Source organism: Bos taurus, chromosome 9 (assembly GCF_002263795.3).
Source record: "Bos taurus isolate L1 Dominette 01449 registration number 42190680 breed Hereford chromosome 9, ARS-UCD2.0, whole genome shotgun sequence".
In the NCBI taxonomy this organism is placed as follows: domain Eukaryota; kingdom Metazoa; phylum Chordata; class Mammalia; order Artiodactyla; family Bovidae; genus Bos; species Bos taurus.
The window spans coordinates 49,264,401-49,291,815 of record NC_037336.1 but is presented as its reverse complement, the minus strand read 5'-3'; the positions used below and the strand labels follow the sequence as shown (position 1 = coordinate 49,291,815).

Below are 27,415 nucleotides of genomic sequence, written 5' to 3'. Positions count from 1 at the left end.
TTAATGTCAATCTCACAAATACAGGCTCCATGTTATGGAGTATTTCGGTCTCCGTGTTATGGAGTATTTGCTAATATCTAACAAAGCTCCTTCGCGAGGTCAAGGTAGAAAAATAAAAACATTTTACCTACTTCATTTCTTCACTCATTCATGAGTGAACGAATATTCAGAGCTAACAGAGGAAACTGAAAAATACTGCTTAGAGACATTCAGAACAAATCATACCGCTGGATGGCTCTTTTGGGTGCATCTGTTGTTTGTGGACTCCTGAACTGGAATATCTTGATAGGCTTGTTATAAATGCAGATTTTAGTCAAAATCCTTGAGTTGTGACACCATGACACAGTAAGAAGCTGAACCTGGAAATATGTAACTGTGGTGCAGAATATTCCTAGAAGGTAGTAGATGGCTCATGGGGAGCTGACACAGCACCTCCCACCCTGACCAGGAGGGATCAACCAGCTTGGTCTCTGTAAGCAACCAAGAGGTCCCAGGGGTCACTTCTCCTTTGTCTCTATTCTCACTGATATTCTGTGCTGTTGCTTTTTTTTATTATATTACTTCAGTAGAGACCTGAAGTGACAACAATCTTAAAGTAAGACTGGGTTGGTCTTTCTCAACTATCTTTGAACCTGAATCTGCTGTTTTTGATCTAGCCTAGTTCACAATAGAAATAAATGAGAAATCTTGGGAAAGAGATCCAGGGATAAGTATGCTTTAAAACCTTATTTAAAAAATTATCGTATAGTCAAATTATCTTTTCACTTTTGGTGTATGGTTCTATGAACTTTACTATATGTTCAAACTGTGTAACTACCATAATAATGATACAAACAGTTCCTTTACACACCCCCTCAAATTCTCTTGTTATTTCTTTATAGTTAAACCCTCCCCCTCCTACAGCCCCTGGTAGATCAGACCCCCTGATCGGCTCTAGGAAAATATGTGACTAACATTTATATTAAAACTGATAGAAAATTGTAATAAGAGCAATGGAAGAAAATTTAAAGGCTGTCTAACATTTAGGTTTTCATCCTTTTTAAAAACAAATTAATTCTAGTGTTAGTTAGGGACCTTAGAGCACAGAAATAGAAGTCTAAAAATTAATCTTACAGAGACAGTGTAATAGCACTGATAGTAAAACCTGATAAAGCAGCAGGAAACAGAATACAATAGAGAAATATCTCTTAAGAATATTAAATCAAACAGTACAGAGCTTTGGAAAATAGAATTCACCAATGCATTAAAACAACATATCACAACTAAGTACATCAAACCCCAGAAGGCAAGGCACTATCTATACCTATAAATATATTTATATGGACATGCTTATGAATGAGTCAAAGGAGAAAGAACATAGCTGATCTAAAGGCACTGAAAGCTCACAAAAGACCACATTCAATCTTAATGAGCAGAGGTGACAATATTGATTTTAAACCACACTGAATCATAAAACATTAGGAGTATATCTATTAAAGTTAGAAACAAGGCAAAGTTGTTTACATCAGCTAACTAATGTCTTAATGGAATTAGACATGAGAAAATAATAAAAAGTAGAAATACTAGAACAGAAGAAGTCAAACCAATTATTAGTTGCAGATGAAATAAACATCTACTTAGAAAATTGAGAATTAATTAAAAACTACTAATGACTGAATTCAGAAAGGTGACAGTCCCCCAAATCAATATTTTAAACAAGTGTTTCTATGTATAAACAATAACTTGTTAGAAAATAAAAGGGAAGAAAATATCACATCTATAAACGCCATCAAAAACAGAAAAAAGCAAGAAATAGGTAGAACCCTACATGAAGAAATCATCATAACACTGCCAAAGGATATTCAACAACTGAAATCATATGCTTTGTTTTTGAGTTGGAAAAACCTGATTTGATAAAAATATCAATTCTCACTAATGTAATCTGTAAATCAATATATTAACTTAACTAAAAGGTAAACATCATTTCTTGGAAGTGATACTGAAGTACATCCTAAAAAGTATACCTGTATATTTATCCAGGAAAAAAATTCTAAAATTGAAGAATAATGAGGATGCTTATCCCAAACCATATTAAAAATACTATAAAAACAGGATAAGTAAAATAGTTTAATACCAGAAAAGAGTCAATAAGCTCAGGGAAATAGAAGAGAAAACTCAGAAACTGACTCAGGCAAATGTGAGAATTTTGTATGTTACATTCAATTTTATAATCAATGGAATAAACACAGAGTCCCGCCTGCTAATGCAGGAGATGTAAGAGACATGGGTTCGATCCGTGGGTCTGGAAGATGCCCTGGAGAAGGAAATAGCAACCCATTCCAGTATTCTTGCCTGGAAAATTCCATGGACAGAGGAGCCTGGTGGGCTATAGTCCATGGGGTTGCAAGGAGTCATACACAATTGAAGCGACTTAACACGGACATTCAGAAACTCATCTGCTTCAGGAGGTCATCAAAAAGATGTGACCACCAGTTTGACCCACGAGCTGGGCCCAGATAATCAGAGGTACCTCATCCTTTCCCCAGTCCTTGGAATGTGCACTCTGCTTGCCTTCACTATGCTAGTGGCTGGCCAAGAATACAGCCTTTAGTTAGAAATGCAGTGTTGACTGTGTATGTGACTAAATCCCGTTAAAGTTTCTATATAAACTTTTAAGATTGTAGCAGGTAGGTTTGGAGATCTACTTGTATATAAGTTCCCTTAATTTTTAAACCTGAGACCCACCAATCTAGAATGGTCTTCAGTCTCTCCTTGCGCTCTGTATTATGGAGGTTTCAGATTATACTCAGAAAGGTCTCGAGGAGAATGCAAACCAATACCATCACAATATGCAGTAAGTTCCAGATGGATCAAAGATTTAGTAATAAATATTAAAAATTAAATTTAAAAAGGGCTGGAGGAAATCATGTTTAAGTGGGTGTGGCCTTTATAAGCAAGACAAATACTATAAAAACTAATAAAAATCTCATCATGGTAAAATATTCATAAATAAATCAAAATCACAGGTTAACTAGGAAAAATGTTTGAACACATATAATAGTACATGCAATTTACAGAAGAGATTCAAACAGCAAATGTGAAAAATGCTGTTTCACTCATAAAGAAATGCCAGTAAAAGTAATAATGAAGTATCTTTTTTGCCTTTAAATCTGTCATAAACTCAAAAATTCTAACACTGCTCGGTGCTGGCAGTTAGATAGGAGGAAGTTACTGTTCCAGGAAATGTAAATTGGAACAATCTCCTTAGTGGGCAATTCAGGACCACTCATTCGCCAAACTTTTAAATGCATGTACCATGTTGATGGATAAATTCCACTGCCAGGAATTTTTCCAATGGACATTGTTGCAACTGCCAAGAGTATGAGCAAGAATGTTTACTGTAGCACTGTTTACAATAAAACATAATTAGAAACAACAAAAGTCTCCATCAAGACAGGATAAATGAATGAAAATAATGTCCACATTGGAGTATATTATGGAGTTGTTGAAAGAATGAATCAGATATTTCTGTGTTGATTTGAAAGATCTCCATGATGTATCACTAAGCAAAAAAAGCAAGAGACATAAAAGTGTGCCTAACACCCCGTCTAGTCAAGGCTATGGTGTTTCCTGTGGTCATGTATGGATGTGAGAGTTGGACTGTAAAGAAAGCTGAACACCGAAAAATTGATGCTTTTGAACTGTGGTGTTGGAGAAGACTCCTGAGAGTCCCTTGGACTGCAAGGAGATCCAACCAGTCCATTCTGAAGGAGATCAGCCCTGGGATTTCTTTGGAAGGAATGATGCTAAAGCTGAAACTCCAGTACTTTGGCCACCTCAAGCGAAGAGTTGACTCATTGGAAAAGACTCTGATGCTGGGAGGGATTGGGGGCAAGAGGAGAAGGGGACACAGAGGATGAGATGGCTGGATGGCATCACTGACTCGATGGACGTTAGTCTGAGTGAACTCCAGGAGTTGGTGATGGACAGGGAGGCCTGGCGTGCTGTGATTCATGGGGTCACAAAGAGTTGGACACGACTGAGTGACTTAACTGAACTGAACTGAACATGATCCAGTTTTTTTATACTGAAACTCACATGCAAACACACACAATGGTAGTTGTACAAAATCTTCCCTTGAAAGGAATATAAATATAAGAAGCTTTTTTACAAGAGTTTCATCTGAAGAAATGAATGAAGGTAGATGGTTAAGCCCATGAGTTATGGAGCTGGACTTATTTATTATGAATACAAGATGCCTGCTGCTTCCTCAAGTATCACAACAGTTGTTTTCTGCCTGGCTTCTCAGGGTGAGCTCTACTTGGAGGCTAGGCTTTTAGGCTTCTGTAGCCTCTGGAGGGCTGGAGGGGTATAATCCACCTTGTTCACATTCTCTGAACAGAGTACTGGATTCTCCAAGGAAGGCATCAGGGATCCAACACTATACTCACTGGATACAGTGTCTCTATACATGGAAATTCAGCACAAAGAACATTAAACTGTAAAAAGGTAAAGGAAGTCAAGAGTGTAAATTATCTAACTTGGTTTTCCTGGAATTTATATTTCCAGTTCTCACAAGTCAACTTCCCATACAGGGCTTTATTTTTCAGTAAAACTAAACCAGAATGGATAACTGCTAAGAATCCATTAGCACACAGAGGATGCTAAATTTTTCCCCCCAGTGAAAGCACACCCCAGCTTCCTTCTATGACTTTACTTATCTTTTCCCTAACTGTGACACAGAAAATCAGTGTGACTACTTTTTAAAATGAATAAGGTTAAAATACAAACACTTTCCAAAGTTGACTTCCAAACTAACACAAATACATGGTTAAAGGAAGACTGACAGCAAAAACTGAAGATATTAAAAGAAAATAAATTAACTCCATAAGATGAAAAAAATATGCATATGTAACACAAGACCTTTAGCTCAGTTACAAACCCTGAATGAAAGAGTAATGGGAAATGGCATAAATAATTTAGTGACCTCTGTAAGCCTTCTGAAGTAATTTATCTTGATAAGATATGCTTTAATGTGGATAATTTCAAATCCATTAAGAAGAAATGATTTAACTGTCATCATAAAAACTAAAATTTAACCAGGAGGCAAATAGTTTCTCGCGAATTATACCATTCTTTTCCACAATTACCAGTAAGTATACCTTATTGATATTGGAAAAAAATATTATAGAGTCCTCATCTTGGGAAAGTGCTATTTTCATCATTCACTGTTTATAAAGTTAATCAATGAACTACTCTTCTACGCTCCTCTAAATTCTGACCAAAATCTATGTACTTGGCCCTTCCTTCACTTTACAGTCCAGTGGTCAAGAAACCCTCTCATTTTTCAAATATATGAATTGGTTCCCTTTGCCCATGTTCTCGTTCTTTTTCTCTTGGAATGTCCTTTACTTTTCTTTCTTCCTTTTTTTTTTTTTGTAAAATGTCCTTGATTACTCTTTTGTTGTTGTTGATTACTGAAATACAAGACCACCAGCTTAAATTAATCTCTTTTTGTCTTCCCATTGAACTGTTCATTCTTTCATGTTATATGCCACATTTTTCTTTCCTTATATATATATTTCTAAATCCTCTGTGGGATTGTATGTCTTGCCTCATTCGGTCATTTATTTAGAGAGGCACATTTGATCAGCTGAACTAAAATTGACATATTTAGAACTGGATGTCTAATATACTCTAAAATCAGTTTTCTTAGTAGGTATATCATATTTAATTGAATTAACTGTCCATACTTTAAAATTCACCTAGTTTTGGATATTTAGCTGTCTGTAATTTTTTCATTATATATAATATGTTTGGATAAAACTCTTAGTGTACATTAACTTTTCCAAGGAAAGATTCTCAGATTTAGTATTTCAAGGTTAAAGGCTCTGAAAAAAAGTTTGGCTCTTAAAATATGTTACCAAAAACTTTTTAAAAAGAATTGAACTGATTACTGCAACAGGAAATCTAGGAGTATGCGAAATCCTCAAATCACCTTCAGAATTTGATGTTATCATTTTTAGTGTTTGATAATTTATTCAGTTTAAGAATATACAGTCTATTAATTTATACAACTTTAGTAATTTTTGCCCATAGTTTATCTATTTTATTTCCTTCTTTTCTTCATTTACTTATTGGAAATCATGTTTTAGTTATTAAACATAGTAAGTACAACATCTAAAGATATAGATATTAACTAGTCTGTTGTATTTGTGACTAATATTTCCCCAACCTATTTATTACTTTTTACAATTTAATATAATATTTTTTGTTGTCCAAAACCTTCAAATTTAAATGTTGTCGCATCTACTATCCTTTAAAGCTGTCATCTTCTTTACCTTCAAAGTTCATACATAACCATTTACAGAGTGTCTACTATGTGACTGGCAAGATCTATGTTACCTCATTTTCATTTTGTTTATGACAAATTGTAGCCCAAGGAAGGCAAAAGACTGATATGTTAGAGTGTGTGAGTCAAGATTAAAACCCAGGTTTGCCTGGATTCAGTCTTTATGCTAAAGTGACTATTTCCCTTTGAAAATGAAAAAGTCATGCCTCCAAAAATCCAATTAAACACTTAGATCTATTGTTTAATTAATTTTCTTTGATTTCACTTAAAAGTTAATATACTTTTAACATTCTTTTTATGAGGTTACAGACAGACAGCAGAATTAATATATTAGCCTTCAGAAGGAAAGGGGGTTGATATGCCTGAGGAAAGAATAAACTCTGAGATAACATTTTACATTTATTTAAAGTAAAAAAGTAAGAGAAAGGGGGTTATTAGGCACCTGCTACTCTCTTTAGCTAACAGATATCATCTATTCCCGGAAGAGGAAATTCTAATTTTATTAGGCTATAGTGATGCTGGAAAGCTGCTAAAGCAGAAATAATTAAGGCTATCAATATTAAGTATCTGATAACTTATATCAAATCCTAATTCCTATAACTTAGGCAAAGGCTAAGGCTAACCTATGAAAACAGGAGATGGTTGGTAGATACAGATAATATTAAAAAGTCATAAAATGATACTTCAAAGTAGCTTGAGGGTACATACCATTACTGGCTTTTTTCTAGTGTTCTGATTTGCTTAATAGATACCCCTAATAACTACATTCATGAGACTTGCTGCATGATAGACCATATCTACCTGTGTGTGTTAGTCACTCAGTCATGTCTGACTCTTTGAAACCCCAAAGGACTGTAGCCCGCCAGGCTCCTCTGTCCATAGGATTCTCCAGGCAAGAATACTGGAGTGGGTTGCCATGCCCTCCTCCAGGAGATCTTCCCGACCCGGGTCTCCTGCATTGCAGGTGATTTCTTTACTGCCTGAGCTACCATGGAAGCTCATATCTATTTATAAGGAAAACTTTTAATATCACTAATATACGTAAAAAATTGAACCACATTGATGTCCATAAATCAGAGAAATATGGTACAGAGTGGGTGGGAATACCCATCTTAGTACTAAAATATTTAATGCCTGTTAAAAGTTTTGTCCCTAAAGGAAAGAATTTATTTCATTGAGATGGAGAGTGAAACAGAATCTGAAGATTCTAATTGGAATAATTTATTCAACTTAAAATTATAATTAAAAACAATCGCTTACCCAGTGAAAATGTCTGTATCCCTAATGATAAACTTCTATGAATAAACACAATGTACTGTCGCTATTCCCTAAAGTATGTTCTATCTTATCGAAAATAGTGATTTCTTAAGAAGAGTTTCTCTGTGGGAGAGGGTGAAAATAATATGCAAAGTAAATTTCTAGAAGTAGATTACCATAATATGACATGTAATGTTTTCATTTTTCAGCTAGTTTGCAAAATAATTTCGTATATCATTCCATTTGTCTCTCACAGTAAACTACTAGAACAGGTATTATTTACCCCATTATTATTCCACTTGATAGAAGAGAAAGTTTAGGTGTTTAAGGCCATAGGGCCTCTGAGGTGAAGTCAGAGCCAAAGCTTTTTGTCAATGTGCCCTCTTACTATGGGCCTCATTTGGAATTCCTGAGATGCTCCCTTCCTCTAGGAGAATTCAAGTACCATCCTTATAGCTTAAGTTACTCTCAGAGTACTTCACTTTCTGTTCTGTATTTTCCTGTTTCAGTGGACAATTTGGAAATAGCAGTTGGTTTTGCACCTGGGAGTGAATTTCTAATCTCAAAAATATACAAGCAACTCCTACAGCTCAACTCCAGAAAAATAAATGACCCAATCAAAAAATCGGCCAAAGAACTAAATAGACATTTCTCCAAAGAAGACATACAGATGGCTAACAAACACATGAAAAGATGCTCAACATCACTCATTATCAGAGAAATGCAAATCAAAACCACTATGAGGTACCATTTCACACCAGTCAGAATGGCTGCGATCCAAAAGTCTACAAGCAATAAATGCTGGAGAGGGTGTGGAGAAAAGGGAACTCTCTTACACTGTTGGTGGGAATGCAAACTAGTACAGCCACTATGGAGAACAGTGTGGAGATTCCTTAAAAAACTGGAAATAGAACTGCCTTATGATCCAGCAATCCCACTGCTGGGCATACACACTGAGGAAACCAGAAGGGAAAGAGACACGTGTACCCCAATGTTCATCGCAGCACTGTTTATAATAGCCAGGACATGGAAGCAACCTAGATGTCCATCAGCAGATGAATGGATAAGAAAGCTATGGTACATATACACAATGGAATATTACTCAGCCATGAAAAAGAATACATTTGAATCAGTTCTAATGAGGCGGATAAAACTGGAACCTATTATACAGAGTGAAGTAAGCCAGAAAGAAAAACACCAATACAGTATACTAACACATATATATGGAATTTAGAAAGATGGTAACAATAACCCTGTGTACGAGACAGCAAAAGAGACACCGATGTATAGATCAGTCTTATGGCCTCTGTGGGAGAGGGAGAGGGTGGGGAAGATTTGGGAGAATGGCATTGAAACATGTATAATATCATGTATGAAACGAGTCACCAGTCCAGGTTCGATGCATGATACTGGATGCTTGGGGCTGGTGCACTGGGATGACCCAGAGGGAGGGTAGGGGAGGGAGGAGGGTTCAGGATGGGGAACGCGGGTATACCTGTGGTAGATTCATTTCGATATTTGGCAAAACTAATACAATATTGTAAAGTTTAAAAATTAAAAAAAAAATAAATAAAAAATAAAAAAAAATAAAAAGAAAAAGAAATGAATCCGCCACAGGTATACAAGGATTTTTAAATGAAAGGATATCTTTGGATAAAGGAGGAAACATAGAGAGATTCATTTTGTGCAAAAAAAAAAAAAAAGAAATCAAAGATGGACTGGCATGAGGGGTCTTGAAATATAACTGCTACTGGGAAGAAGAGATTCATTTTCAGCTGTGATTAAGGTACAGACATAGCCTTATTATATACACACACCACTCCCCCAACTCCATGAAAAAAAATCCATAATGAGTCTTATTTATTATTTAACAAATAAAGTGACTGTATGTTGAATAAAACTGTGAAGAAATGCTTTTTAAAAACCATACTTGGTGAGTTAGGAATTGAGATGGTTAAACACTTAGGAGTAAAGTATGGCTATGGCACAATAGGTATTGAGCTGTATTTCCAGCAATAGGAGTCATGAGACTAAATTTTTATGTACTACCATAGCAAATTTACCTACTAATTTTCATGTTTTGAATACTTAATTTTCCATTTTTCAAATTCATGAGAAGAAATATCTCCTACCACCATGGTAATAGTGTCCTTAGATTGCTTGAAAGTTAATACTATTCAAGTTTAAAAGGCATTTCAAGGAATAGGAACAAACATATATCCTGTACTAGAAGAATAAACTAAAATTCTAGAGCTTTGAGAAAACATTCAGAATATCTTTTGTTATAAAATAATTTCCATGGTGGAGGGGCCAACTGTTTTAAATCTTTCTTTAGGATATAGTTGGGCCGAAGAAATGTTCTTCCACTTAATTAAAAAAACAAAACCAAACCACAAACTCAAAGCTCTAAAGCCTTTAGCAAACCACAGGTTGGGTTTGATATATTCACTTTTGGACAAACAGGATGCACTGTTTGTGAAATGGGTGGTGGAAAGGCAGACTTTGGAGTCAGACTAATTCAAATCACAGCTCCACTTACTACACAGGAGTCTCTGGGAAGATTTATTCTTTTTTCTCAGTTTTCTTATTTGTAAAATAGGGATGAGAATCTTTAAAAGACAGAATAGTGGCATTCTGTCAAATGAGATAACTAAAGTGAGAACATCTCTTCAAAAGGCAAACAAGAAAGGTAGTTTTAGGGTAGCTACAATCAGCCAAATACTATATTAAAAAATATAACGGAGACAAGGACAATGTTCCTTGAAAATATGTACTTATTAATAAATCTCGGTGGAATCCACCCTTGTTCAAAAAAATAATAACAAGTAGGTCAGGATAAAAATCAAGTATAATAAAAATATCCAAAAAAAGGTTCAATAAAATGATTAGGGGTTTCCAAGTCTACCTAACTGTAGAAAAACCCTACATTTCTCTACTTTTTTTTTTTTTTTCCAGTTTAGAGTTCTATGATTACATGTTTGGTGGTGTGGCCTTAAATAAATATCATTTGAAAATGTCTCTACATAAACTATTTCTATATGCTTTAGACTATTTAATGCTATATTTCAATTACTTATGCATATATGTCACATCAAGAGATAATAACAGTACAAACCTACATCATAAGTTGTGACCACTGAGTAAGTAATAGAAAGCAATGAAAACAGTGCCTGGCTCAAGTAAATTCTTGATAAATACTGAATATTATCACAATGAAACAATAAACTTGTATGATTTAGAACAGCAATGACTCTCAGAATGGAGAGGTATGAAATAACCAGAAATCCACAAGGTGGCTCTCAAGGCTTGGCTTTTAAACACAATAGAGCTGCTCTGTATTTCCAAAGAAAATGAAACAAGACTTATGAATGCTGACCTGACTTTTCAAAGACTCTCATAAATTCATAATTAATAGATAACTGGAAGAATACAAAGCTGCATAAGTGGTATGTAATAGAAAATTTTATAAAGAGAAACAAATGCATAAATTTTGTAGTTACACTGAAAGAGAATCTGACATTCAAAACAACCTGTACCAGATTATCACAGATAGAATTTAAAATATCAGTGCAAAATGGTAAAATTTACAGCACAATCCTAATAACCAAATACATCTTATTAAGCTAGTAAGTATGAAGGTAAGAGCATATGTAGCAGCTGCTCAGCAAATATCACTTCAATCTTATGCATACAAAATATTTTGAAGTTCCCACCATTTTATGCATGCAGTTTTTTTTTAAATTAAAAATTTATTTGTATAGCTTTAAATCAAGGCAAAATTTTCTGCAAATGGGATAAAGGGCATTTTCGGTTTTGTGAGCCATAAATCTCTCTATGCTATGCTATGCTAAGTCACTTCAGTCGTGTCTGACTCTGTGTGACCCCATAGACGGTAGCCTACCAGGCTTCCCCGTCCCTGGGATTGTCCAGGCAAGAACACTGGAGTGGGTTGCCATTTCCTTCTCCAATGCATGAAAGTGAAAAGTGAAAGTGAAGTCGCTCAGTCCTGTCCGACTCTTAGCGATCCCATGGACTGCAGCCTACCAGGCCCCTCCGTCCATGGTATTTTCCAGGCAAGAGTACTGGAGTGGTGTGCCATTGCCTTCTCCGTAAATCTCGATAGAAAGTACTCAATTTTCCCCCCATGTGTAAAGACATTCATAGAAGATAAAGGAAGGGCTCTGACTATTTTCTAATTAAACTAATTACAAAAAACAAACTAATTACAAAAATTGCCACGTTTGGCCCTCAGGCTGTAGTCTGTCCCCTCTATCTAAATCATTATTTGATATGAGTAAACAAAATGTTTGGTAAATCTTTGAATACTATCAATACCCAAATAACCTAGAGATGTGCTTCTCAAACTATCATGTGCAGATATCCTCTGGGAATCAAGCAGAAATGCAGATTGCTGCTGCTAAGTTACTTCAGTCGTGTCGGACTCTGCGACCCCAGAGATGGCAGCCCACCAGGCTCCCCCGTCCCTGGGATTCTCCAGGTAAGAACATTGGAGTGGGTTGCCATTTCCTTCTCCAATGCAGGAAAGTGAAAATGAAAGTGAAGTCACTCAGTCGTGCCTGACCCTCAGCGACCCTATGGACTGCAGCCTTCCAGGCTCCTCCATCCATGGGATTTTCCAGGCAAGAGTACTGGAGTGGGGTGCCATTGCCGTCTCTGAGATAGCATAATAAGGCAACCTAATTTCCAGGAGGCAGTAAATCACAACAGGGGTGGGGGTGCTGAGGCTTTGCCTTTCTAACAAGGACCCAGACTTTTCAGGCCCTTTGACTATATACTGAATAGCAAGGCAGTTGTTCTGAATCTTTTGGGTCTCAAACTTGCACTCTCAAAAAGAGCTTTTGTTTATGTTATTTATAGGGAATTCCCTGGTGGCTCACATGGCAAAGAATCTGCCTGCGATGTTGGAGGCCAGGGTTTGATCCCTGGGTTGGGAAGATCCCCTGGAGAAGGGAATGGCTACCACTCCAGGATTCTTGCCTGGGAAAGCCCAAGGACAGAGGAGACTGGTGGGCTACAGTCTATGGGGCTGCAAAGAGTCAGACACGACTCTTTCACTCCTCAATGTTATGTGGCAGCATGGATGGGAGGGGAGCTTGCAGGAGAATGGATACATGTGTATGTGTGGCGGAGTCCTTCTGCTGTCCACCTGAAACTACCATAACAGTGTTAATTGGTTTTACTCCAAAATAAAATAAAATGTTTTTTTAAAAAAGAGCTTTTGTTTATATCTGTCCATGTTTACCCTAGAAACTTAAAAAAACTTATCTTTAAAAGAAGAATCCATTAGACATTAACAGACTTTAGAATATTTAACTATTTTACACTTTAACTATATTTTAAAGAGAACTAAATATTACAATTATAATCACATAGAAAAAAGTGCTAATTGAACACATCAAGCACTGAGATCCTTTGAAAGTCAAGAAAAAAGTAAAATTATAACATGATAATTCTATAATTTAACTTATTGGAAATTAGAGACCATGGATCTTTCATAAAAATATCTGGCACATTATGTATTTTAGTTCTTGTATCGTTTTGTCATTTGTTCCCTACCTGTTTTTCTGCATGTCCATATTCAGGTCCTTGAGTAGGTAAAAAGTAGCAAATCTGGCCATTATTCTTGGCTCTCTCTATTAGAGACATAGCTGTTCTTACAGTGGCATTTCGAGCATGTACAAACACCATCACCTAAAATAAAGGAAAACAGTGGATTTAATATTCACATTTATTAAGAGATAGCTTAATATTGGTCTGGAAATCACAGTATATAAACAACTATTAACTTTTCAAAATAAACCCCTAGTTTATGAACATGTCAACATTTGCTTATTTTAGAACAAATTGCATTTGGATAAAGGCAAGTTAAATAAAAGTCAATACCATGGTTTTGTTTATCATTAATCCTAAAAAATAGGCAGATGTCAAAATGAAATTAATGGATTATATAAAATGTGAAATTTAATTTATGCATTTTTCTTCTGACGATGTGATTCATTAGCACAATCATATATTATGAGGACAGAGTATAAAAACATACTAGAGCCTTATTCTCCCCAGTCAATGAAACTGCCAGTATCATTAAGATGTTTAAGGAAACTGAAAACAATAAAGATCACTTTTCTTTGGAAGAAATCGTGTCTAAGAACAACCTTTTAAAATAGAGTTTAGGGGACTGCTGGAGAAGACAAAGCTTCTAGAGAGGCATTTGGAATTTTCTGTTGTGGCAGCCTTTCTACAAAGTGACAGTGGAAATCTGAATTAGGGGAAGTTGAGTGTCCGGATGCTTCGTCAAGAGGAAGAGGATAAACATCCTTTCAGGGATAGTAGTCAGGCAGAAAAGACAGTAAAATCAGGGAATGACTGGCAGTCTGCATTTGCTGTCTATCAGGTCCCGCCTTCTCTTCTATGTGATGTTTCTTCTTTGGTCTCCACTCTCCTGTCCCCTCCCTTCATAGTTGAACCCCAGCCTTCTGAAAGAGCCATGACCAATTCCTAATTCTTGCCTCTCCATGTTTTTCTGTCAACTGTGTTTTCCCAGAAGCTGGAACTTTGGTGTCATCTCAGGCTACACATTTAGAAGGATATGTAATAGACTGCTTTTAGTCAGAAAATTAATATGCTCATGGGAGTTGACCTGAGTAAGAGATCATTTTGACCTGCATACACTTTCAACAAAAGTGAAAATGGGAAGGAGGTCTGACCAGAAAGGAGACAGAATGATACATATCTAGAGCTCATGCTATATAATTAACCCATAGTAACCTTTGACTGTGTGGATCACAATAAACTGTGGAAAATTCTGAAAGTGATGGGAATACCAGACCACCTGACCTGCCTCTTGAGAACCCTATATGCAGGTCAGGAAGCAAAAGTTAGAACTGGACATGGAACAAAAGACTGGTTCCAAATATGAAAAGGAGTACATCAAGGCTATATATTGTCACCCTGCTTATTTAACATATATGCAGAGTACATCATGAGAAATGCTGGGCTGGAAGGAGCACAAGCTGGAATCAAGATTGCCGGGAGAAATATCAATAACCTTAGATATGCAGATGACACCACTCTTATGGCAGAAAGTGAAGAGGAACTAAAAAGCCTCTTGATGAAAGTGAAAGAGGAGAGTGAAAAAGTTGGCTTAAAGCTCAACATTGAGAAAACGAAGATCATGGCATCTAGTCCCATCACTTCATGGGAAAAGGTGAACCAGTGGAAACAGTGTCAGACTTTATTTTTGGGGACTCCAAAATCACTGCAGATGGTGACTGTAGCCATGAAATTAAAAGACACTTACTCCTTGGAAGGAAAGTTATGACCAACCTAGATAGCATATTCAAAAGCAGAAACATTACTTTGCCAAAAAAGGTCCATCTAGTCAAGGCTATGGTTTTTCCAGTGGTCATGTATGGATGTGAGAGTCGGACTCTGAAGAAAGCTGAGTGTCAAAGAACTGATGCTTTTGAATTGTGGTGTTGGAGAAGACTCTTGAGTCCCTTGGACTGCAAGGAGATCCAACCAGTCCATTCTAAAGGAGATCAGTTCTGGGTGTTCTTTGGAAGGACTGATGCTAAAGCTGAAACTCCAATACTTTGGCCACTTCATGTGAAGAGTTGACTCACTGGAAAAGACTTTGATGCTGGGAGAGACTGGGGGTAGGAGAAGGGGACGACAGAGGATGAGATGGCTGGATGGCATCACTGACTCGATGGACATGAGTTTGGGTGAACTCCGGGAGTTGGTGATGGACAGGGAGGCCTGGCATGCTGCAATTCATGGGTCACAAAGAGTCAGACATGACTGAGCGACTGAACTGAACTGAACCTTATAATGGGTTGGCAAAAAACTCTGTTCAGGTTTTTCCATGATATCGAATTGCAAAGCTGAATGAACTTTTTGGCCAACTTAATGATTCAGTTCAGTTCAGTCACTCAGTCGTGTCCAACTCTTTGTGACCCCATGAATTGCAGCACGCCAGGCCTCCCTGTCCATCACCAACTCTTGGAGTTCACCCAAACTCATGTACATCGAGTCAGTGATGCCATCCAGTCATCTCATCCTCTGTTGTCCCCTTCTCCTCCTGCCCCCAATTCCTCCCAGCATCAGGGTCTTTTCCAATGAGTCAACTCTTCGCATTAGCCCACAATAAACTTGTCAAAGGGAATGTTTCACATATGGGATCTGATAAAATTAATAGTGAAGTAAAATCTGAGATAACTATTGTTCAAGAAACTAGAATACTTAAGTGACACTCATTAGGGTGTATTAAAAGTAAAGGAGAATGGATATTCTGGAGAAGACCAGAAGTTACTCAACGAAAATCTCCCAAAGTGTTTACAGAGAAAATAGAACCAGCATGCTAGGTCATTTGGTAAAATTTAACATAAGTATATCACAGCCTTCAAGGACATAAAGCTGGAGTATTCACACTTTATCAGTGCTCTAAGGAATGGGCATACTTAACTCAGATGACCCGTATATCTACTACTGTGGGCAAGAATCCCTTAGAAGAAATGGAGTAGCCCTCACAGTTAACAGAAGAGTTTGAAATGCAGTATTTGGGTGCAATCTCAAAAAAACTGAATGACCTCTGTTCATTTCCAAGGCAAACCATTCAATATCACATTAATCCAAGTATATGCCCAACCAGTAATGCTGAAAAAGCTGAAGTTCAATGGTTCTATGAAGACCTTCGAGAACTAACACCCAAAAAAGATGTCCTTTTCATTATAGGGGGCTAGAATGCAAAAGTAGGAAGTCAAGAAATACCTGGAGTAACAAGAAAATTTGGCTTTGGAGTACAAAATGAAGCAGGGCAAAGGCTAAAGAGATTTGCCAAGAGGATGCACTGGTCATATCAAATATCTTCTTCCAACAACACAAGAGATGACTCTACACATGGACATCACTAGATGGACAACACTGAAATAAGACTGATTATATACTTTGCAGCCAAAGATGGGGAAGCTCTATACAGTCAGCAAAAACAAGACCAGGATCCAGCTGTGGTTCAGATCATGAACCCCTTCTTGTGAATTTCAGACTTAAATTGAAGAAAGTAGGAGAAACCACTAGACCTTCAAGTATGATCTAAATCAAATCCCTTATGATTATACAGTGGAAGTGACAAATAGATCAAGGGATTAGATCTGACAGACAGAGTACCTGAAGAACTATGGATGGAGGTTCGTGACATTGTACAGGGAGCAGGGAACAACACCATCCCCAAGGAAAAGAAATGCAAAAAAGCAAAATGGTTGTCTGAGGAGGCCTTACAGATAGCTGAGAAAAGGAGAAGCTAAAAGCAAAGGAGTAAAGAAAAGATATACCCATTTGAATGCAGAGTTCCATAGAATAACAAGGAGAGATAAGAAAGCCTTCCTCAGTGATCAATGTAAAGAAATAGAGGAAAACAACAGAATGGGAAAGACTATAGATCTCTTCAAGAAAATTAGAGATATCAATGGAAAATTTCATGCAAAGATGGGTTCAATAAAGGACAGAAATGGTATGGACCTAACAGAAGCAGAAGATATTAAGAAGAGATGGCAACAATACACAGAAGAACTATACAAAAAAGATCTTCATGACCCAGATAACCACAATGTTGTGATCCCTCACCTAGAGCCAGACATCCTGGAATGCGAAGTCAAGTGGGCTTTAGGAAGCATCACTACGAACAAAGCTAGTGGAGGTGATGGAATTCCAGTTGAGCTATTTCATATCCTAAAAGATGATGCTGTGAAAGCACTGCACTCAATATGCCAGCAAATTTGGAAAACTCAGCAGTGGCCACAGGACTGGAAAAGGTCAGTTTTCATTCCAATCCCAAAGAAAGGCAATGCCAAAGAATGCTCAAACTACTGCACAATTGCACTCATCTCACATGCTAGCAAAGCAATATTCAAAATTCTCCAAGCCAGACTTTAACAGTACATGAACCGAGAACTTTTAGATGTGCAATCTGGATTTAGAAAGGGCAGAAGAACCAGAGATCAAATTGCCAACATCCGTTGGATCATCAAAAAAGCAAAAGAGTTACAGAAAAACATCTATTTCTGCTTTATTGACTATGCCAAAGCCTTTGACTGTGTGGACCACAACAAACTGGAAAATTCTTCAAGAGATGGGAATCCCAGACCACCTGACCTGCCTTCTGGGAAATCTGTATGCAAATCAAGAAGCAACAGTTAGAGCCGGACATGGAACAGACGGGTTCCAAATCGGGAAAGGAGTACCTCAAGGCTGTATATTGTCACCCTGCTTATTTAATTTATATGCAGAGTACATCATGCGAAATGCCGGGCTGGATGAAGCTGGACTCAAGATTGCTAAAAGAAATACCAATATCCTCAGATATGCAGATGACACCACCCTTATGGCAGAAAGTGAAGAAGAAATAAAGAGCTTCTTGATGAAAAGGAAAGAGGAGAGTGAAAAAGTTGGCTTAAAACTCAACATTCAGAAAACTAAGATCATGGCATCCGGTCTCACTACTTCATGGCAAATAGAGGGGGAAACAATGGAAACAGTGACAGACTTTATTTTGGGGGGCTCCAAAATCACTGCAGATGGTGACTGCAGCCATGAAATTAAAAGACACTTGCTCCTTGGAAGAAATGCTATGACCAACCTAGACAGCATATTAAAAAGCAGAGACAGTACTTTGCCGACAAAGGTCCATATAGTCAAAGCTATGGTTTTTCCAGTAGTCATGTATGGATGTCAAAGTTGGACTATAAATAAAGCTGAGAGCCGAAGAATTGATGCTTCTGAACTGTGGTGCTGGAGAAGACTCTTGAGAGTCCCTTGGACTGCAAGGAGATCTAACCAGTCCATCCCAAAGGAGATCAGTCCTGAATGTTCATTTGAAGGACTGAGGCTGAAGCTGCAACTCCAATATTTTGGCCACCTGATGCAAAGAGCTGACTCACCGGAAAAGACCCTGATGCTGGGAAAGATTGAAGGCAGGAGGAGAAGGGGATGACAGAGGATGAGATGGTTGGATGGCATCACTGACTTGATGGACTTAAGTTTGAGCAAGCTCTGGGCATTAGTGATGGACAGGGAAGCCTGGTGTGCTGCAGTCGCGCTGCAGTACATGGGGTCACAAATAGCTGGACTTGACTGAGTGACTGAACTGACTGACTGAACTTATTTTCTGATACTAATGTGATTTGAAAAGAAATATGATCATAAGCATATTTCTGATGGAATGATAAAATGTATTTCAGTAAGTTTCATGGATACTTAGAAAATTTTTTGATTTCCTTATTTTCAACCACCCCTGCCAAAAAAAAAAAAAACCAAAAAATAAATCTGCTTTTCATAGGCTTTCTAGCTTTCTGAGGAGTCATCTTTACCTCAGAGGATGCCAAAGATATGTTGACATTATGTTCATTATGATATTTTCATAATTCCTGACATAAATTGTTTAATACTAATTTAGATAGAATATTCTGTTAACCATAATGCTGTGCTGAAGCTTCACCAATTTATAATCTGTCAAATTCCACCATCTTTTCTTCTTAAAGGTAAGGGCATTTCAACTATGAATTTCTTTTTAAAGGGTAAGTAAGGCAGACTTTTTTCTTTTATATAAAAATATATTTGACCACACACAAAATCTCATTTACCCCAACATTAAATTTTAAGAAAATCTCAATTAGAATGAAGTTATATTTTATTATTTTATTTATTTAAATTACTTATATTTTATTAATTTGCTTAAACATTTCTGGGCATGTAGTCACTACCAAGCCCTGAGAAAACTGCTGTGAAAAAGACACAAAGTCCCTATCCTCATAGAGATGGGAATCTTGTGTGATGGATTCAGTTCAGTTCAGTCGCTCAGTCGTGTCTGACTCTTTGCAACCCCATGAATCGCAGCACGCCAGGCCTCCCTGTCCATCACCAACTCCCGGAGTTCACTCAAACTCAAACTGGATTTAATAAGCACAAAATATTTTTTTTTACTTAATATATATTTATTGGCCATGTGTGTGTAAAATACTGTTGAGAGACATATGAAAATGGATAAGGCATGGTCCCTTCTATACAATTTAAGGAGGGAGATAAAACTGGAAATAATTTAGGGAACTGATCCAAAAGACAGATGAAGTGTGGATAACAGCAATGGTAAACATGGAGCTAGTTGGTTTCCTTTATTCATCCTTGCCAGGATGTATACACATACCTACTGAGTGCCAAACAGTGGCCAGAGCACCAGGGAAACTATGAAAAGTCTGTCCAAGCACCAAATTGGAGCTGCACTGTTATGGCAAGACAGAATCACTAGGAACTGACCCTTCCTGGGTGTAGAAGCTGGGTGCAGTCTGCATGGAAAAAGCTATGGTAGTCTATAGAGTATTTAGCCCTTGTGGTTTCAGTGTGTTAGCTTGAAGAAGTAGATTCTCTTTCAAAGTTTCTTACACTGAGGCCCAGGGGCCACTTCCTCAGAATTACTGCTGGGGCTTGTTAAAATAGATTTCTCAGTCCTTCCCTAAAACCGACTGAGTAAAAATATCAAGTGGTAGGGGCTAAAAACTTAATTATTAACAACTATTGAGATCACCACTGTATTACTGTGTGAAAACAGTTAATGATTACCACCAACTTAGTTTTCTTTTTCTAAATTAAAAGGAGTTCAAAAGGAAACATAAGTAAAATCACCACTACAAAGATTCCCTAATAACCTATCTTTATTTACCTATACATATGAAATATCAGATATTATTAAGATATTTTATATAATTAGTATTGCCCCAGGGTCGTTTTCCAGATGGGCAAGAGTTTTAGAATACAACAAGATTTCTATTCTCCATAACTCAAATAGCATATTATGTAAATCCTGTTAAAATAACAGATATGGAAAACATAAGGGAAAATAAAATATGACCCTAAATCTTCATTAATTATTTCAGTCTGACTTGTCAACTTATCATTTTGCAAATTGTTTTCTACTGCAGCCAAGAGAAATATTAGTTACAACTTAAAGTAGCAATTTCTTTTTATTAAAGAATACATCATGTCTTGTTCAGTAAAATAAACTCTTTTTCTTATTAAGAATTTTCTGTCTAGAGGCTTCAATAGAAGCCATTACAAGGTTTTGGGTCTCTATAAACATACTTGATTTTATGGTTTGCTAATTTGGTTAATTAATTTAAATAGGCTCATATGAAAATGATAACTAACAGAGAGGACAGCACTGTTTCATTTAGCAGAAATAACTCCAAATTAATCTTAGAAACACTGCTGGTAACCAAACAGCAGTTAAATGGGCATGTGTCATTAAAATAAGATTAGAAGAGTAGATTCAAGTCAATAATGCTGATAAGTTTTAACTGTTTTATTGAACTGCTTATGTTTTTAACTCGGGGTTTGTTAGGTTAATGGAATTAAAAATATTTTATATACTTATTTTTAGTTGAAAAAGCCATTTAAGAATGTACCAGGGAATCAGTTCTGGACTAGGAAAGAAAGTATGTGAATTTGAGTTCTGGTTCTGTTATTTGACTTGTCAAAGAAACTGTTTTTCAAATAAGATGCTGATTAAAATTAATGAAAAGTAAAAGTTCAGACAACAATCACTCACAGTACCAAAATGCTAAAGTAACTGATACTGTTTCAGTGTATTCAAAGGAAAGAAGGACATATCATCTTAAAAAGACAATTCTACTTTGAAGTTTGTTAAATAGCAGTGTGATTGAGAACAAATTATTTTATCTCTGATCCTCATTTCCTCTATGACATAGTTACTAGTGTCACAAGATTACTGTAAGGATTAAGGATACCCTGTAAGTGAACTACTACATTTAATAAGACAACAGTGCTCAAATTTTAGAACCATCAAAATCACCTGGCAGGCTTATTAAAAACACAAACCATTGCTCCTTCCCTCAATACCCTTTCTATAAGTAAGTCTGAGGCAAGACAAGAATTTGCACTTCTAACAAGTTCAAAGGAGATGCTAAAACTCTTTGTATAGGAATTTGGAGACCCTTAGTCAAAGCTGGTAAGTATTAACACCATGATAAAGGTAATAAACATTAATAAAATTAATTTGACCCTAAAGACCAAAGGGTTAGATCAGTGAATGAGTACTATAAATTGTCACCTATATAAACATTTATTCCTCATCTACGTAAGTGCGTGCATATCTAACACCATGTGCTTGGTGCATGCATGCTCAGTAACGTCCAACTCTCTGAGACCCCTTGGACTGTACAGCCTGCCAGGTTCCTCTGTCCATGGAATTTTCCAGGCCAGAATACTGGAGTGGGTTGCCATTTCCTCTGCCAGGGGATTTTCCCAACCCAGGGATTGAACCTGTGTCTCCAGCACTGGCGGGTGGATTCTTTACTGCTGAGTCACCTGGGAATCCCCATCTTACACCACAGAAAATAATTAAAAAGAACACTTCAACAACCTTGGAAGGGTGTTGTGCCAGATGAACTAGGAATAAAAGGAGATTAACAGAAATATTTAAGCCTGAGATTATTTTAGAACAGGAGGAAGGCCAAAGATTGACTGTAAAATCTTGAATGAAACTCTCTTCCCTAGACATTTCCACTAAGAAGGAAGAATCAACATAACTGAAAAAGATACAACAACATGGCAGATAGATGTTCCATAGGAAATGTGGCTGAGAAATATAACATTCTATAATATATGGTATTGGCTATTGCAGTGATTAAAGAATAAGGCTTGAGGGTGAGGAAGTTTATGTCGTGGTGTTCATGTTAGGACTCTAACCACCATAGCCATTTATTTGTTTTGCTCTCAATTCTTCCTAACATTCTTAACCCAGGATCCTCAAGAGAAATAAGCCCCAATGATCTAAACAAATAATGATTCCAAAAATGTGTCCCTTGACCAAGAGCATCAGTATCCTCTGGAAACTTGTTAAAATTACCAATTAATAGTATCACCTTACATCTGAGCCAAAAATGAGGAGGATGGGACCAAGCAATCTGGTTTTATAAGTCATTAATAAGTTGAATGTTAAAATGTGAGAGTCCAAGGAAATGGCAGCCATTGGAAGTAAAAAACAAAACAAAACAAAAACAAACCCTTAAACCTGTCCTCTGTGCATTTAAAATGATTCTATAAGTACTATCTTTAGGAGAATGGAGAAAGTAGCCAAATCATTTTCTATGATGTATAGTCTGAATGAGGAGTGCCACCGCAGATGGATTTCGGATTTATATACCACAAGGGCAGGCAGGCAACAAGATCATTTTTATTGCTGTGATTATATTAACTTATCTGTGATATCAAGTAAATGTAATTCTAAAAGGCTTCATTCTGATTGCTGTGAATCAGTTTTCATTTCAGTCCTGCCAATACTGACCAGTTGAAGACACTGGTCATCTGAAGATATTTTTCACATCCATACTAAGTTTCCTCATTTATTTTTTCATTTGCAATAGTATTCCTTTACTTAGAAATACCATAATTTATTTAACCAATCCTTGTTGTATTTACGGTGTTTCTAATCTTTTATTATTTAAAGTAATGCTGTAATAAACAACTCTGTATACAAGTAATTTCATATGTTTGTAGATATTTTCCTAGAAGCCAAATTGTTGGGTCAGGTATATATGACAATTGAACTATGTCTCTATTTTGAATATTGTCTATTTTACTATTGGGCATTTTTGCTTATTATTTTTTAGGTGCTCTTACAATATAGAAGATAGTATGTTTTGTCTTTTTTTCTACATTCCAAATATTTTTTATTCTAGTCTATGCTTTATCTTTTGACTGTTTATGATATCTTATTTAGTATGGAAATGGTTATATTTTTCTTTAGACCTGTCAGGATTTTTCCCTATGACTACTGGGAAATTCATAGGCAAGAAAGTGAAAATAGTCATCAACACAAGAGGTATGGGACTTCATTAGTACAGTGTGGCTCTCGAAATCCAATGAAGGGCACAAGAAGAACTGGATTTTGTTCTTGTACACACACACACACACACACACACACACACACACACGCATGCACACACGCATGCACATACACATGCACAAGTCTGCAAAGATATCTACAGAGATATCCATAATACAGTGGTACTTAAAAAAATTAAATTTAAAAACAATTTCCATAGCATATTTCGGAGTATATTATAAAGGGTGTGTGCGTGTGTGTGCATGTTTAAAAAGAGACATACATGAATGGACACCCACCAAATTAATTAACTCACAAATGAAAATAGGATGGGGGTATAAAAAGATAATCTTTTCTCTGTATATCTTACATTACTTGTCTTGCCCACTGAAACAAGCCTTAAGTTTTATAAACATATAAATTATACTGAAAATGAGCAATGATCAATAATGAGGTTGTAAAGGTATATTTATGATATACTACTGTTCTACTATATTTGATGTGATTATTTTATTGGTAAGGGATTTACAGCATCAAAGTAAAAACCTACAGAACACATATTTAATAATGGACTTTTAAAGGGTAGTGGTTGTACTTTTGATCAAAAAGTTTTAGTTTACCTGGAAATGCTTTAGGAATAAAAGAGAGACATGTTTTAGCAGAAGAAAATAAATAGTACTTCCTAGGAAAGTATAATATACAGAGGTCAAAGGCACAGAGAAGACACCAAATCCATATGGATTTGGTGAATACAGGCTCTAAGTAGAAATGGACATTAGACAGATGAGCAATAATAGTTGGAAAGGTAAAACATAACCACATTATGACTGTATACAATAAAAAAATTCAAGATTCAGAAAAAAATGATAAACCACTGAAAACAGTCAGTTCAGTTCAGTTCAGTCACTCAGTCGTGTCCAACTCTTTGTGACTCCATGAACTGCAGCATGACAGGCCTCCCTGTCCATCACCAACTCCCACAGCATACCCAAATTCATGTCCATTGAGTTGGTGATGCCTTCCAACCATCTCATCCTCTGTCGTCCCCTTCTCCTCCTGCTCTCAATCTTACCTAGCATCAGGGTCTTTTCAAATGAGTCAGCTCTTTGCATCAGGTGGCCAAACTACTGGAGTTTCAGCTTTAGCATCAGTCCTTCCAAAGAACACCCAGGACTGATCTCCTTTAGAATGGACTGGTTGGATCTCCTTGCAGTCCAAGCGACTCTCAAGAGTCTTCTCCAACACCACAGTTCAAAAGCATCAATTCTTCGGCGCTCAGCTTTCTTCAAAGTCCAACTCTCACATCCATACACGACCACTGGAAAAACCATAGCCTTGACTAGACGGACTTTTGTTGGCAAGGTAATGTCTCTGTTTTTTAATATGCTGTTAAACTAAGATCATGGCATCTGGTACCATCATTTCATGGCAAATAGATGGGGAAACAGTGGACACAGTGGTTGACTTTATTTTTCTGGGCTCTAAAATCACTGCAGATGGTGATTGCAGCCATGAAATTAAAAGACGCTTATTCCTTGGAAGGAAAGCTATGACCAACCTAGACAGCATATTCAAAAGCAGAGACATTACTATGTCAACAAAGGTCCGTCTGGTCAAGGCTATGGTTTTTCCAGTGGTCGTGTATGGATGTGAGAGTTGGACTATAAAGAGGGCTGAGTGCCAAAGAATTGATGCTTTTGAACTGTGGTGTTGGAGAAGACTCTTGAGAGTCCCTTGGATTGCAAGGAGATCCAACCAGTCCATCCTAAAGGAGATCAGTCTAGATGATCATTGGAGGGACTGATGTTGAAGCTGAAACTCCAATACTTTGGCCACCTGATGCGAAGAGCTGACTCACTGGAAAATACCCTGATGCTGGGAAAGATTGAGGGCAGGAGGAGGAGACAACAGAGGATGAGATGGTTGGATGGCATCACCTACTTGATGGGCATGGGTTTGGGTAAACTCTGGGAGTTGGTGATGGACAAGGAGGCCTGGTGTGCTGCGGTTCATGGGGTCGCAAAGAGTCAGACGTGACTGAACTGAACTGAGCTAGGTTGGTCATAACTTTCCTTCCAAGGAGTAAGCGTCTTTTAATTTCATGGCTGCAGTCACCATCTGCAGTGATTTTGGAGCCCCCTAAAATAAAGTCTGACACTGTTTCCACTGTTTCCCCATCTATTTCCCATGAAGTGATGGGACCAGATGCCATGATCTTAGTTTTCTGAATGTTGAGCTTTAAGCCAGCTTTTTCACTCTCCGCTTTCACTTTCATCAAGAGGCTTTTGAGTTCCTCTTCACTTTCTGCCATAAGGGTGGTGTCATCTGCATATCTGAGGTTATTGATATTTCTCCCTGCAATCTTGATTCCAGCTTGTGTTTCTTCCAGCCCAGCGTTTCTCATGATGTACTCTGCATATAAGTTAAATAAGCAGGGTGACAATATACAGCCTTGATGTACTCCTTTTCCTATTTGGAACCAGTCTGTTGTTCCATGTCCAGTTCTAACTGTTGCTTCCTGATCTGCATACAGGTTTCTCAAGGGGCAGGTCAGGTGATCTGGTATTCCCGTCTCTTAAAGAATTTTCTGCAGTTTATTGTGATCCACACAGTCAACGGCTTTGGCATAGTCAGTAAAGCAGAAATAGATGTTTTTCTGGAACTCTCTTGCTTTTTTCATACGGAGTACTTAAAAATTATTTTTATGTTAGACAAAGATTTTAAACAGGGCAGTTAAAAAGAATGTCATCATCATGAAAATAAAATGTGTTTTTATAAGGAATATATATTACATGATGACAAAAAAAATATGACTCAAGTTAGTGTAAAAGAAAAAGGTGATAAAACACTGGAAAAACCTAAAGATGATTTTGGAACTGTAAAGTGAAAGAACAATGGAGAGGACATTTTAAAAGGGTGGGGTTATTAAAAGGAAAAGGAGGGCCATGTTGTTTATGAAGAGTGAAGATGAACGAGAAAGTGTTAATACTTAGGGAAGGTTCCCTGAGAAACAGTGTGATTGTTTAAGACAGATCTTATAAAAGGGATTTAGCTAGAGCAATCAGAGAAGAAAAGGAAATAATAGGAATCCAGATAGAAAAGAAGAGCTCTCACTGTTTGCAGATGACATGATACTGTACATAGAAAACCCTAAAGATAGTATCAGAAAATTACTAGACCTAATCAGTAAATTTAGCATAGTTGCAGGATATAAAATCAATACACAGAAATCATTTGCATTTCCATATGTTAACAATGAAAAATCAGAAAGAGAAATTAAGGAATCAATCCCATTCACAGTGTAACAAAAAGAATTAAATATCTAGGAATAAACTTACCTAAGTAGACAAAAGAACTATACACAGAAAATTATAAGGCTCTGATGAAAGAAGTCAAAGATGACATAAACAGATGGAGAGATATTCCATGTTCCTGGGTAGGAAGAATAAATATTTTGAAAATGACTATACTACCAAATGCAATCTACAGATTCAATGCCATCCGTATCAAATTACCAAGGGCATTTTTCACAAAATTAGAACAAAAAATTTCACAATATGGAAACACAAAAGACCCCGAATAGCCAAAGCAGTCTTCTTTCTTGAGAAAGAAGAATGGACTGGAGGAATCAACCTTCCTGACTTCAGATTATACTACACAGCTACAGTCATCAAGACAGTATGGTACTGGTACAAAAACAGAAATACAGACCAATGGAACAAGATAGAAAGCCCAGAAATAAACCCATGCACCTACAGGTACCTTATTTTTGACAAAGGAGGCAAGAATATACAATGGGGCAAAGGCAGCCTCTTCAATAAATGGTGTTGGGAAAACTGGACAGCTACATGTAAAAGAATAAAATTAGAACACTTCCTAACACCATACACAAAGATAAACTCAAAATGGATTAA

General features: G+C 36.8%; 1 protein-coding gene across 1 annotated transcript in view; it reads right to left on the bottom strand.

The window, feature by feature from the left end:
* The window catches only part of ASCC3 (activating signal cointegrator 1 complex subunit 3), a 332,797-nt gene that overhangs the window by 138,004 nt on the left and 167,378 nt on the right, over window positions 1-27,415 (bottom strand). Inside the window, exon 14 of the mRNA NM_001206118.2 lies at window positions 13,166-13,300. Within this exon, the coding sequence (NP_001193047.1) occupies window positions 13,166-13,300 (135 nt within the window). The remainder of the gene's footprint in view (window positions 1-13,165; window positions 13,301-27,415) is intronic.